This window comes from Phaenicophaeus curvirostris, chromosome 2 (genome assembly GCF_032191515.1).
Source record: "Phaenicophaeus curvirostris isolate KB17595 chromosome 2, BPBGC_Pcur_1.0, whole genome shotgun sequence".
In the NCBI taxonomy this organism is placed as follows: Eukaryota; Metazoa; Chordata; class Aves; order Cuculiformes; family Cuculidae; genus Phaenicophaeus; species Phaenicophaeus curvirostris.
The window spans coordinates 36,514,416-36,528,945 of record NC_091393.1 but is presented as its reverse complement, the minus strand read 5'-3'; the positions used below and the strand labels follow the sequence as shown (position 1 = coordinate 36,528,945).

The 14,530-nt window shown below is 38.1% G+C and overlaps 1 protein-coding gene across 2 annotated transcripts in view; it reads left to right on the top strand.

Moving 5' to 3' along the window:
* The window catches only part of CDK19 (cyclin dependent kinase 19), a 125,191-nt gene that overhangs the window by 94,708 nt on the left and 15,953 nt on the right, over nucleotides 1–14,530 (top strand). For both annotated transcript variants that reach the window (XM_069851714.1, XM_069851715.1), the window contains 3 exons: nucleotides 11,326–11,469; nucleotides 11,725–11,794; nucleotides 12,979–13,051. In XM_069851714.1, the coding sequence (XP_069707815.1) occupies nucleotides 11,326–11,469; nucleotides 11,725–11,794; nucleotides 12,979–13,051 (287 nt within the window). The remainder of the gene's footprint in view (nucleotides 1–11,325; nucleotides 11,470–11,724; nucleotides 11,795–12,978; nucleotides 13,052–14,530) is intronic.

Here is a 14,530-nt window from a genome sequence, read left to right as displayed (position 1 = left end):
GGTTGAATTAAGTGGCACGGTACAGACCTCCTATCTTTGATAGGCAAGGACTTCTGCACTGTAATTTTAAGGAGAGTAAAGGAAATGAAAATGACTAAATGAAGGAAAAGGTAATCTGGCTTTCAGCTTGAGAGGAGACTTGAATCAGACTTTTTTTTTCCACTCTGGGAACATTGAAATAGGAAAGAATGTTTGAGTGTTTCAGGAAGCAAAGTAAGGAGTACCTTTTAAGAAAGCATGTGGCAGTCTCTACTATGATTCATTCTGGGGCACCTTGTAGCATAACTTGTAGCATAACTGAGACTTGTCTTTTATCAAGTTGCAGCTTGCATAGTTAGTGCTATCAAACAAAAACATGTTATCTTCTCTCTGTTTACCACTTGCCTTAATTACAGAAATAATATATTTAATAAATGGCATCAGGTGGCTTATAGAATTTTAGATGGTTTGGATTTTCTTGGCAAGGATTCTTTAGCACGATCGTATGAGGTCACAAGCAAGGCTAAAACACTGTCCTGCACCAAAACAAAGGATGAGATTTATTTATCGTGAAAAAATAAAGCTGAGAACCTGAGATCTCTCTATTGCATAGTTACCTTTCCTTATTTGTCTAGATTATCAGTCAACAGGAATGTCAGAAATGGCAACGTGGCAACTTCATTTACCAGCCCGAACAAGATGTAGGTATAGGCAATTTGTAATTTAAAGCTTGAGCAGTGCACTGTCACCCTCATTCTATTTCCGGACTAACATATGGTTGTGGAAGCTGGAAGCGTGTGAAAGGTATAAGCAGATATCCAAATTCCTTTGAAAGCAAATGCCACAGGAAAATATTAGGTGTATCAAAAGGAGTGAATTTATAATGAATGCTGAGATTCGTCAGAGTTTCAACAACTCCATTTGACTTTATACAGGAAAAAAAAGAGGTGGAAGTATCTGGGGTATATTATGGAGGATTTAGGATGGAAATATGTGCATATGTGTTCCATATTTCCTATGCAGTGAGTCCCACACATTCCGAGTGCATCAGATGGTCCTTACTGTGCACGCACAGATTGTTGGCAAGCTGGCTGGGCTGTGAGGCCTCTGGAAGTCTTGGACGGGTGCCTAAAGCTCTTCTGGTCTCTTGGTTTTTGAGAGCTGCGGGAAGGAGTTAAAATAGGACCGGTCTAGGAAATCTGGTAAACCAGATGTTACAAATGGGGCCAACCAGAAAACTGAGAAGTCCTTAGGAAAAATGCACAGAGGAGGTTCCCCAGATGAGGTCTGTGGTGCCATGGGGAGTGAGGGGACTGCTTTCAAACATCTATGTGAGAGAGAGTTAAGAGCAGATCTATAGTCGGGCAGCTTCCATTTGCTGCATAGGGATCCACATTCCTGATTGTTAGAAGTTTTTATTTGAGGGGAAGAGTTGTGGAAAAATTAGAAAAGTGAAGTGTGGAAGTTTGGAAAGTATTCACTTACGCACTCTGAAAATTAAAAATGAGGCTGCACCAGGAAGGGAGCCTTGTTCATGCCCTAGGCAGTGTTATACGACATGGGAAGTAATTGGATTCAGATGATGTTTTGTGGTAAACTTACTTGAGTATGTGGTAAACTTTCTTCATTTTCATTATCACAGTTGTTCTCTTGCTTTTTCTGAGAGGCAAAATATTTGTAATACCAAGGATTAATTGTTGCTCTCTTATCTAGTTATTGCAGGTGCTGGGTGATTTACTGCTGCTTTTTCCTCTTATTTGACAGGGATCTCTAAAACACTATACATATGTCTTTTTTAAGGAAAAAAAGCATTTGCTATGCTCCACAGTCACTTGAGAAATCTAAAGTTTTAGAAAGAATTATTAGGTCACTTCAATGCAATGTTTTAAAGCTGCATTCGTTAGTATTTTGGGAAACCTGAGATGCTGATAGCAGCTCAAGGACTGTCACCCACAGGATCATTGTACACTTCAACACATCAACTGTTTTGAGATCTACCATACCAGTTCCTGCCTTCTTCTAACTGCTCTATTGCTCTTGCTTCTCAAATATGCTGATTTCTATAAATTAGCCAGTAGAGCTGGTAGCCATTGTCAACTCTGAAGAGTCCGAGAGGTGCGTTGGAGTGTGTACTAGCTTAATAGTCAGGAAAATGAGAACAGTACAATGGGTCAGATCTGCCTCTGCTGTTGCAAAACCAGTGGAGGTTCTCTAATGTAGGATGGACTGTGAAGTTTTGTCTTACAATGGTAAATTGGGTCTCAGGAGACTTGGATTTAAATACTGACTCGGTCCCAAGTGTTGCATGTAGCTTACAGCATGTCATTTAATCTATCCTATGACTTGTTTCATTATTTATAAAGTGGGGATGTAACTTAATAGTATTGTCCTGAAGATAAAATCAGTTAATGATAGGAGAGAGCTACAGTACAAGTATGTTATGAATTATTTTTGTTCACTCAGTGAGTGGTTTAATCTGTCTGAGAACCTGGGGTGTCACTTAGCATCTGCGGTTCGCTTGAGAGATATGCACGTTCTGGACATTAAAAAAGAGAAGGTAAACAAATGCACTAATCTTCAATCACAGTTATAATCTGCTAATTGTCTTGATTTAGATTGCTCTGTAAATTAACCTGTAAACTTCCACTTGTGGTCACCTAGCATTTTTTTCATATGTTCTTGAGTCTTTCCTCTTGCAGAACATATGAAGGGAAGAACCAGCAGCTTCTGCCTTTTTATTCAGTGTTTTGGCAAATTTGCTATTGTGTGATGATCAGTATGACTTACTTGTACACAAGTTATTTTAAAAGAGGAAAAATAAAATAGCATAAAAATACTGAGAAGGCAAAATACACTCTACAGAAGCAGCTTTGTGATTAAAATCCACTTTGAACAAGAGGTACCTTAAAAAAATCTGTCTATGCTTAGCCCCATATGCATCAAAAAATGTCAGTGATTTGTGGGCCAAACCCCCCTCCCTGCTGCTAGTAGTCTGTTCCACATCGTTTTCCTTCTGTTTTTTTTTTTTTCCCCTCAGAGTATCAGTTCTGTGTCTTCCCAAACATTGACAACTTTAGAGCCTCTTACATGACCAGGCTTTTCCTTCTCTAGTAGCTCACTGATGTTGCCCTTGATCAGGAGGTGAGCTTTGCAGCAGTGGGGTTGATTCTGTAACCTCCTGAGCAACCTATGCTGTGAGGTCAGCTGAAAAAAAAGTTTAACTAAGATAGAAGTTCTTGCAATGTGTGTTGTACCCCAGAGCAAATAATGGATCCTGTTGTGGCAATGGAATATGAATGTCTACGTGAGAAAGCAAGACGCAGCATTTGGAGAAGGTTAGGAGGTGCATTTTGCCCACTCTCTCTTCTTACTCAATTCCACTCTGTACATATCAGTTGTGATATATTGTGACTCTTTGGCATATACTGCAAATACATTGTTCCTTTTATATATGAGCAGGAAAATGGTTTTGTGCAGAGTTGAGCTTGCATCTTAGATATATTTGATTTGGATTTATTTTTTTAAGACTTTCTTTACAAAGCAATGGACTAAAGGCTGATTTTATTTCCTTACATGAAACATGAGGTTGTCGTTTAAAGATCCAAACCGTGATCTGATATAAAACCTGTTTCCATACACACTTTAGCCTAGCTAGCTAGTGCAGTAATGAAGTCTTTTTATGTGCTGTATTTACTACCGTATCTAAAGTGTTCACTCACAAATGCTGGGTTTGGTTCGAAACAGGTACATCATAACCAGTAAACCTCATAACAAGGTGTATACTTGTGGTGCAGTGGAATTTTTTTTAGCTAATCCATGAGTCTGATCTTCAGGCAATTATTTCAGCAATATCAACTGATGCTTTCAACACTCCAGCACTGATTCAGTAGAATGACTTGTTCTCAGGACAGGTGGGATTGCTTCACAAGTAGGTTTCTTGGCAATAGCTATGGAACAGCAGAATTGCATTTCGCAGCAGTTTATTTCATTGCCTATCCAACAAATTTGCTTATAATTATGTAGGAGTTACTCTCAGTGCCTTATTAGGAGTATCTGTAAGGCTGAACCCCTTTGTAACAGAACTGTTAAGATATTGTAAAGCACTCTGTTTACAGGGACAAATAAACCTCTTTCTGCGAGGAGGCAAGATTTCTTCACGGGCATTCCTCTCTCTTGACTGAAATAAGGTAGGCATCAAAAGCTTTAATAACTCCCAGAGAAGACTGTCATAGCTTGTGAATTTGAAAAGGCCAGGAAAGTACTCCTCACACATGTTCCTTGTTGTAACTTAATCTACCACATAGCAGGCCTTTTGCTCAACTTATATTAGCTCTGAAGGTGTTGACATGTTGGACTTACTAAAAAGTTGTAATAGTTAATGACACAAGCCAAGTGAGAGCACACAACAGCTTATAAACTCTTCCCTCTTCATTTAGCATGGAGTTAACCTTCAGAGAGCTCCGTTGTGTACAGAAAAGCTTTTTTGGTAAAAATATTCTACATTTAAGTGAAAAAAAGTGTATTTCCCTTTCAGAGAATATGTACTGCTCACTACTCATTTGCTACAGTTCAGAAGAGCACAGAAAATGGGAACAATTATCTAAAATGCTGTGTTTGTACAGTATAGATTGTATGATACTGGACATGTCCCTACAGTGGTAGAATAAGACAGGGTGGGGAGTTGGGGAATGGATGAGTAGCGGCGAAGTTAATGAGAAAGGATCACAGTAAGTAATCAGGACTTCCTGGCTTCCCAATCCTATGATCAGGTGATGCCATTGGCCATTTTTTTTTTTTTCAATACGATAGAGTGAAAATGCGAAGCTGTGGATGTTCCCTGAAAAGCTTTGTAAATACTGGTTTACCAAATGGCAAAATATCTTGCCTGTTCTCAATTCTTTTATCATTACAGGAGGAAGTTGTAACAACTTCTATATTAGACCTGCCTAATACTTCGCATTATAAAAGAGACTCGTGACCTTTGCAATGAGAAGCCTGTGTACCTCCTTTGCTTGCTGCGGTTGTTTGATATTTGGTAGAGGAAAGTAGCCCAGAGGCTACAGAGATGGTTTTTTTGTGTCATTCATTACATTTGTTGTGCTTTTGATGAGTTGTCCCTGAAAGAACATTTTTCTTTTTACTTTTGTTTCTGTGAAAAGCTTTGGCAGCCTGTCAGAGTTACCCCTTCGACCTTCTGAAGTATAAGCACTGCTGTTGCTGGAATAAAAATAGCAAGACATGCTTTACTGCATCTTGGAGGTACTGTAGTTAGCGTAAAATAATAGACCTTCACTGTCTCTAGTGCATCTGAGGGCTTAGGATTAAGGGGAAAGCAAGGCTGTAACACATATTCCTTGCCAGAACTTGGCGTCTGTCCCAGTGACCTAATTCCATGCCCTGAAGCAGCATCTGAGGCTGGAGCCCACCCTACATTGTGGAAGAAGAACCAAGAGAAGAGAAGTAGAACCACCGCTCTGTTCTGCACTCATGCAGCCATTACTCCATGCTGTCTCTCAAGGATGTTAGCCTGCTTTACTTCTAGATAATGTCATTAATCTGTAGTTCTTACAGTTGTAGCCTTGGAGACATAACTGAAGACTTGAAGACTTGCTGATGAAAATGTGGTGTATAGGATTTTGGGAGGCGAGAAGGAGTATTTGAGAAGACAGGCATTGAAAATCCTTAGAAAAGCAGTGCAGTGTTGGTAAAAGTTTAATTCTTGGGCTACTAATGTTGGTAAAAGTTGAATTCTTGTGCTCTATGATACAATTGTGGATAAGATTTCATTTTCCCTGCCTTGAGGCTTCCTGTCTCCTTCAGTACATAGGCTGCACAAGGAAAATACAAGGTTTCATATAGAACTATAAATGTGGAATTTCAAGATTTTCAGATATGAAGTTCTGAAAATTAAAGATTTAAGTTCTTAACCAGTTCTTTATTAGCAGTCATATTTTTGCTGCAGGTGAGGACTACTAGGGCCTCTGGTGCTGTTGCTACTCCCCGTATTAAATCTATTGTACTTGTGTGGTGAAGCTTACCACGGTAATTTCAGTGTAATGTTGCAAGCTAAATAACGTGTCTAATGCACAGAAGTCGTCTGAAATCATATGATCCAGTATCTTCATTTAATTCTGGTATACTGAGGAACAGAAACTTAAGTGGTAAAATAAATATTTTGACAACCTGAAATAACTCTGTTGAGAGCGAATAAAGAAATCTGGACCCACTAAAGCCCTGTAGAAAAATACAGTTGATTTTGGTCAACTCAGAATTTCAGTCAAAGTGCTGCAAAATTTTTAAAGGGTAGTAATTGAAACTAAATAAGTTTTTAGTACAAGCATGAGAAAAGGACAGCTAAGTTTGAAAGGGTACCTTGGAGGCATACAGGTAAAAAAAAAGTGTGAGGATAGTAGATTTTATGACTAATTTGAATTAATATGGTTTTGTCTTTATAAGTTTTAAATTATCTTGACTCTACGTGATAATGCACTCTTGAAATAAAACATTGCTCTTAGATGCTCTTTGGCTGGCTGTGAGCATCCTTCAGATTACTGAGAAATATTCTTTCTGTCTGCAGAACATTCATCCTTGTGGCTTTACGGTGTAAGCTACTGTTCTTCAGTTAATTTCCATTGAGATGCTGTTTATTGAAGACTGGTAAACATTGTTTAACTTTCCAATGAGTGATAGCAAATTTCTGACCCTTAGCCCACTGGCACCGTTTTTCTGCTTCCACCGGAAAAGCCAGTCACATGTAAATGTTGGACCCCATTCCCAGTTCTTCATAGAAAGTGTCAAGTTTAAAAGACTGGTAACTACTTCTTCCTTGCCCTTTTCTTCTACTGACTAAAGTTTAAATGAAGCGTATAAAAATGGAGACCTTAATGTGTCAAAAGGAAGACATTTGCCTTATGTCTGTGTGTGATAGCAAAAGATATGTTTTAGTCACCTTATTAGACCAAAGAAATGAGAAATTCCCATTTTAAGTTGTATTATTATTTTATATCTAATTACTAGGTATTTAAATCCAGTGTAAAAATTAATAAACTCTTTGTTCCCAGGCCACTGTGTGTAAAGATTCCAGGAGAGTTTAGAATTTGCTGCTGTGCTCAGCTTAAGAAGCAAGATTTTCTTATAAACAGGTTATACCTTTTCATTAGATTTGTTGATATTTACTTGGAAAACTTCAGGTTGTTTGTGCAGCCACCTTTCAGGTTTCAAGTATGTTGGTGTATTTACTGCCCTTGCTTTGATTTGCATCAGGGGAAGTTTACATTTGCTATTAGGAAAAATTACTTCACAAAAAGGGTCGTCAAGCATTGGAACAGGCTGCCCAGGGAAATGGTTGAGTTTGTCATTCCTGGAGGTATTTAAGAGACACATAGATTTGGCACTTAGGGGCATGGTTTAGTGGTGCCCTTGGCAGCGTTAGGTTTATGGTTGGACTTTATGATCTTAAAAGACTTTTCTAACATAAACGATTCCATAATTTATGATTTGAAAGATTTGGTCAATCTTACACAAACATTGTAGCTCTTCATAGATGACGTGGATTGCCTTGTTTGGGCTAAGGCAGTGCTAACTACGTTTTGGCTACCCTACTTGTTGCTTTAGCCCTTGGTGGGTGTAGAGAAGCTGTGTTCTGTTGCCCCTCTGCTATTTGCTTCCTTTACCTGTGTTCAGGTGTGTCCTAGAGTTTAGACTTAGTGTTCAAACCAAAACAGAAAAAAGCAAGTTCGTTGAAGTACTGATGCTGGTAGACCAGACTCGCTCTTCATGAATTCCAGCGATCAGTTACAGCTAAATAGATGTTTTTCCATTCTTAACTTACTTTTGTTAACGTAATTTTATTAAATAATTAAATGAGACTAAGAGCTTGTTTATGTATTTTATTTCTTGGATATAATTAAGAGACAGAGTATTTCATCTTAGACTTTGCATTGTCTTCAGTGAAACATTGTACTTTGAATGCATGGGAAAAGGTGTTTGGGAATCAAGGCTATTGCTCAATTAATTGTCATATTGTCTTAAACTGTCATAATATTCTTAGAGTCAAAATGTTGGAACAAATACAGAAATTATATTATTGTATAATATATATATTATATATAAAATATATAAAAGGAAGGAGTACGTGAGCGTTTGTCTGTTTAATCAGCCCTATCATTGAAACAGCCATGTCTGCATCTTTTGTACTTGCTCCTTGGCTACGGCACTGAAGTAGAGCAGGATACGCAGGATTTTCTCAGCTTTAGTTACTGACCTATAAAGCTATTAGAGTCACAGGTTTTAGAACTGGAACATGGACAGACATACAAATATTCTAATAGTATGTGCAGCCAGGCATGTATATGGAAAGTCTTTTTAACAGTCACGAGTGGCCATCTTTAAAAGGCTATTTTTTCCTTTTATAAAATTTTCAAAAAAATGTAGAACTTGAGATACATTGTTACAGTGGAAGGACATTTCACTGGTGAATAGGTTTGAGTGGGACCTGAGCGAACTGTTCCTGGAGGAGTCTAGAGAAAGAACTATGCTATGAAGACCTTCTTTGCCACCCCTCTTTCCAGAACCGGGTAGCAAAACCGGCTTGGTTCAAAGTGAAGAAGGAAAAGGGAAGTCTGCGAGTTTGGAGGGCAAATTGAAAAAAAACAACTTGTGTGTCTCTACATGTACCAATCAAAAAAGCAAACAGTACAAACCTTTTATCATGTATTGTTCCTGGAAGCTAAGGATAGGAAAGAGAACCAGCCTTATAGGAATGGTTGTATTACTCTGGTATGCTTATTAGGATCCTCCAGAGACATCAGATGGGAAAACATTTAGTATCCGATGCAACCTTGTAGGACCTGTATGGCCCCATTTTCAGTGATTCTGGTTCACAGCAAGTTAAAATGGATACTATCTGTTGTTTGCCTCTTATTTTTGACAGTTACTTTTACACATAAATTTTATATATAATTAAATTGTTACGCAGCAGTATAAGAAGTTCCTGTTGTGTTAGAGGCACTGTAGCTGAAAAATACTGGGTTTGTGTTTTAAAATTTACATGCCTACTTCTGAGGGTTAGTACTTCTTATTTGGAATAGCTGTAATAATCATTAATCTTTTTTAGGGACCTAAAGGGTTGAACCCCAACATTATGAACAACTAGAGAACAGAAGGACTGATCAGAGCTAAAATCTTCTCATGCTTGACTTGTCCAATACTGCTATCCCACAGAAAACAAAACACTAGCTTGGGAGTTACAAATGTTTATTCAGATGTAACTTCCAGTTGGTACAATGTCTGTCTTTGAGTTCTCCAAGGGTTTAAAATGTGCTCACTGTATTACTCGTGGAGTCAGGAAGTGGGAATGGGTTGCCACAGTGGGTCTACTCTCACAAATTTCAGGTCGTGAAGCAGAAATAGGATTTTGAAGTTTGCTGTGTTACATCAGGGAGATTTCCCAGTTCAGTCTTGCTGTAAAGAAGAATACTAGATTTTTTTCTTTAAAAGGAAGAGGACAGTCTGGACAGAGCAGTAATGAGTGGAAGAATAAGCAGTGGCCCAGCCTCTCTCTCGCTGTGTGATGGGCATTTAGGACTGCAAAAAGCCATGAAAACCAGGAGGGCTACAACTTCATTCCAAAAGGATTTGCTATCTAGTGTGAAAATAACTGAACAGATACTGTTAAATGAAGATGTGTGTCTTCAAATAAGGAGTAATTTACATTCTGGAGTAGATAATTTATGCCTAGTACTGAGTATGGCATCATGATTAATATGCTGCATTAGCTGTTTGAACAGATACAATCTCAAGAGCTAAAGATCTTGTTTTCATGCACATAAGGCTAATAAGAAAATCAAAGAAAGCTAAGACTCTCAAAGTGATGTAATGCGTAGAGCAAGTTATACCCTGTCAAAACTGTAAAGTCTGAATTAAATGTTATCAGACTTTCCCATAAAGGAAGTAGGGGGAAAGGCTTAGCAATTGGGACACCCCAAGCTCCACGCCTGTAACATGATAGGAATGGAACTGACTTGTTAGGGCAAAGGGTGTGTGATGTCTCTCTCTTTTTTTTTTTTTATTCCCCACATAGAAAGTAGTGTCTTTTCCTTTCTTCAGGAAGCCACATGTTGCACAGGCAGCATGGGCCAACCTCCACCATAGACAGCAGGTGGGGTTTGGAGTCTCAGGTTAGTTGCAACAGACAAAACTTTTCTTGATGTTCTTTTTAGAACTCCAGTTAGGTAATTTTTTTTCTCTTAGACCTGTAAGTTAAGGGCTTTCTCTATCTATGCTATTAAATTCAATCAATTCCAAAAGGTTTCTCAGGGCCATCCAGTTTAACCTTAACTACTGATAAAGTCTCCTCACTCTTGTATTCAGCAATCTATGCTCGTTATTCATCTAATCTCAACATCTGTTGCCAGAGTTAAGTCTCAGAAGCTTATTTGTCATTGTAGTAAATCCATTTATTTTCTGCTAGAAACCTTCATCTCACTGGCAAATTTACACTGTCATTTTAAGATGCATAATAAAGCATTTGGGTCATACGGAACACCAGGATGGGTGGTGATATTCGTAACTATACATGTAATCTAGAAATTTCTTCTCCTGTAAATGAAACTTATCTTTTTGCCCACAATAGATAGAATTTTGAAAAGTGTATTAATGAGAAACTTACAAAATAGAGGGTTTTATTTTCTTTCATTAACATATTGGTATATCATACATTTGTTTTCTGTATGTACATGAGATGTAGATGAGAGAGTTCCCATATTGTTCCAGTGGGAGCCAGCTGTCAAGTAGGAATTTTAATATTTAGTTACATAGTCATTGTTCTACTCTTGATTAAAATTAAGATCTTGATTCTCTATTTTAACTACCTTGAACTTTTTTGCTAAATATGAGTCATTAGCCTTTTCCTTCTTAGTATTTATTTGCTTATCAGTCATCTGTTTGGAATTGGTTTGAAATATGTGATAGAACTTTCATTTCAATGTATCTTTATTGGGGATTTATGGATTGAGTTTGGTGGTCAGTGAATGCCCTTTAAGCTATTTCATCAGCAAATATTGTGTAGGTTTCTGCCATAACTGTGAATACATTAAGTGGTGGGCTCTCAGTGTACAACTTGAAACAGAACTTGGAGAGACTAATTTTGACTGAAAAAACCCTATATTCCTAGATTTTACCCTTTTTAATGTATTAATGCATTATTTTTAAAGTACTGTATGCAGTTACACTGTGAGGCATTTTATCTTTATGTGCTTTTACAATTTGTTGAGAAATTGTACAGAAGCAAAAACCAGAGTGATGAAGTACAGTAAATTTGCATTAATTATCCTCCTTCTTTCTTAGATATTTGGGCAATTGGCTGCATATTTGCTGAACTATTGACTTCAGAACCTATATTTCACTGTCGTCAGGAGGACATCAAAACAAGTAATCCTTTTCATCACGATCAGCTAGATCGCATTTTCAGTGTAATGGGATTCCCTGCAGGTAATTTATTTTCATTAAAATGTCAGACATTACACTATTGAGTTGCCTTTTTTTTTTCCTAAAGGAAATTACTAGTTGTTTGTATAGGTAAGAAGAAGCTGTCAGTTTGATGGATTTGGAAATGCTGAGAATTATGGAACAATAGCACTGACCAACAAACAAAGTCAAACAACTGCTATAGTTGTTTCTTCTCATTTATTACTTAACCTACACTTTCAGACTTGTAACTGCTTCTCGTTTTTCTCTCCACTAAAGATAAAGATTGGGAAGACATAAGGAAGATGCCAGAATATCCAACTCTTCAGAAAGATTTTAGGAGAACAACGTAAGTGTTGATAACAACAGTTCAGTGAATGTAGCAGGTAGACAGCAATTGGCTCCTGTCCTCTGACTTTTGAGGAGAGGGTTTTGGAGTGTGTGGGTTCTAACAGTGACAGCTTTCCTGCTTGAATTAGGTGTTTGCTTGTATGGTGTTCTCTCTCTCAGCTGCTTGTTAAAGACATCAGCTGAGTGGTTTCCTTATTTCTCTAGAAGGCGTCATCATAAATGCCATTTAATCTCTTCTAGGCACAGACAAATAAACTTGCTTAAACCCCATGTATTAGCTCTTGAAGATAACTTCATTCATTGTCTGTGAGAGAGAATAAGGAAGCACGTTCCTGGTCTGTTTGACCAGCTGATATGTAGAGATGGTGGAGCAGTGGACAGAAATTTCTATGAAAGATACCATGTTGAGAAGGTTGTGATGCAAAGCCTATATGGGATCAGAGAATTTTCCAGTTTTGGTGTTTCCTGGGGATTTGGCTAAATTAGTCAAATGGTAGTGATACATCAGAGGGTGTAAGGAGCAAAACAGTCTCTGTTGTGAGGCAGAGGACATGGATTCAGGAGTTCTGGATTCTGTTTCCAGCTCTGCTGTATATTCATTACACTGGCTTTAGGCAAGATATGAAGCTTATCTGTGCACAGAGCTTCTTTCTTTGGAAAATGGCTATAAATAACCTCTAGGCTTGTAGATTAAAGGCCAGGCACAGGTCATGCATATGTGGGGCATTTTTGAACTGTAAGGACTGTATGGTTTGCTGCTGGCTGGGGTCAGGGAGACAGAATGGTAAACTAACTGCTCTGCCAAATTGCAGCTGGAAACAACTTAATAGCTTAGCTGTTGCACTGTTGCAGACTGCTCTGCACTTTCTGTAGCAGAACTGCTTTAGAGAAGTAGAATATAAAATCAAGTTGAGTTTCTGTTGTATGCCTAGTCAAGAACTTATTCATACACTACAAATGTTGTGTGTTCTATGAAAATAATCTGTGCACAGTTGATACTACTTATATTAGTGAAAAGCATAGTTTGTGTGAAACTGCTAGAGAAATATCTGACATGTTTTGTGATAGCAGTTTTTCTTTAGTTAGTAAGGTTGGTAAATGTTTTTGTGATCGCTTGGTACAGTTCCATATTCTTAATGCTGTATTATTTCAGAAATTTTTTTGTTTAACTGTGTTTTTCAGATATGCCAATAGTAGCCTCATAAAATACATGGAGAAACACAAAGTCAAGCCTGACAGCAAAGTTTTTCTTTTGGTAGGTACAAGTTGAAAATCAGTGTGAAGATAGGAATTAAGTGCATTTCTAATGGTAATACCTGTGTCTGTTCTGCTATCTCATTCTAATAAACACAGATGTTAAAGCAAGCTATTTATCACTAAATAGCCATGTTTGAGCTGTGTTTTCTTCGTATGCGTTCACGCTGAGGGGGTGCTTTAACTGCTGGTGTTGAAGTTCTGAAGGTCTTATCTACTTAAGAACTGCAAGGCACTCATATACTCAGCCTTACCCTTAGGTCTGATGTGCAACTAGTGAGTATTATATAGACTAGATTCCGTGTTGTTTCAGAGAGCTAAAGAGCTCCCAAGAACTAAACAATTTTGTGAAGAAAGGGAAGAGGAAACGAGAACCTGTAATTTTTTTTCTTTTGTCTGATAGTAGTCCACTTCTGTTCTGTGGGTGATTCCAAACAATATCCCTGAACATATATTTGCGGGGCACCTAGTTTAGTCATTCATTATGGGTGAATGTAGGGTTGGTCTGTCTAATACAGCGTTTTTTCTGAATGCCTTTGTGATGATTTAGTGCTGTCTAAATTTAGGAATGAAGTTCAAAGTGACTTTGCTGATGCTGTGAAGAGGGAGTCTCTGTAATCAGGCTGTTAGTGCAGCCTGAGTTCTAGCGATCTCTTTTCATCCCCAGCTACAGATTTTCAACATAGCAGTGCACTCTCTAGGTCTTGGCAAAGATTTGCTCTTTGACTTGTTTGTTAGTAGCTGCTGGATGATCACACAAATAGCTATAAAGAGGGAATAGGTTGATCCTAAGTGAGTGGAAAGGAAGCATTCACATAAGAACTATGAGATTTCAAGAAAAAAAATGCGAAATTTCTTAAACTCGACTTACTGGGCACGCATTGAAGTCCTCTGAAGGAAGAGTCTAACTGAAAAGACGAAAATTGCAAGAGGCTTGATTATCTAGCACTTGAATTTCCCCATTTTCCTACTAAAGGTGGAAACCACCAGAAAGCCAGGTAGATAGGTAAAGAAACAAGTGTGTTGCTGTCAGCTTTTATGACTAATTCATCAAGGCTATGAACACTAAGTTGAGGGCCATCTTGTGTGGGTTGTCTACTTTTCCAGGGGAAAATCATAACCAGATCTCTAAAAACTAACCATATTTTGCCAACCTTAGTCAATTTTTTTCTCACTATTCACAATGAGGGATGAATAAGGGTGTTCTAATGATCAACCACAGAGGCAGAGGCTGGTCTCAAATAAGTCAGAGCTCCCACACGAATGGCCAGGAACATGGACAACCTTTTGATGCTTCATTGTTGCGCTGAGGAGGTCCATGTACCTGAATTGCCACAGCTGTGCTACAGCAGAGGCTCAGTACCTGCCTTATCTTGTGAAAGGAAGCAGATCTTGAAGGAAAGGTGTGCATAGCTCTCCCAAATCAAGAGGTGAGAAATATCTGCTAATGAGCTTGGAGGTATAGGTTTTCTGAAGCAGA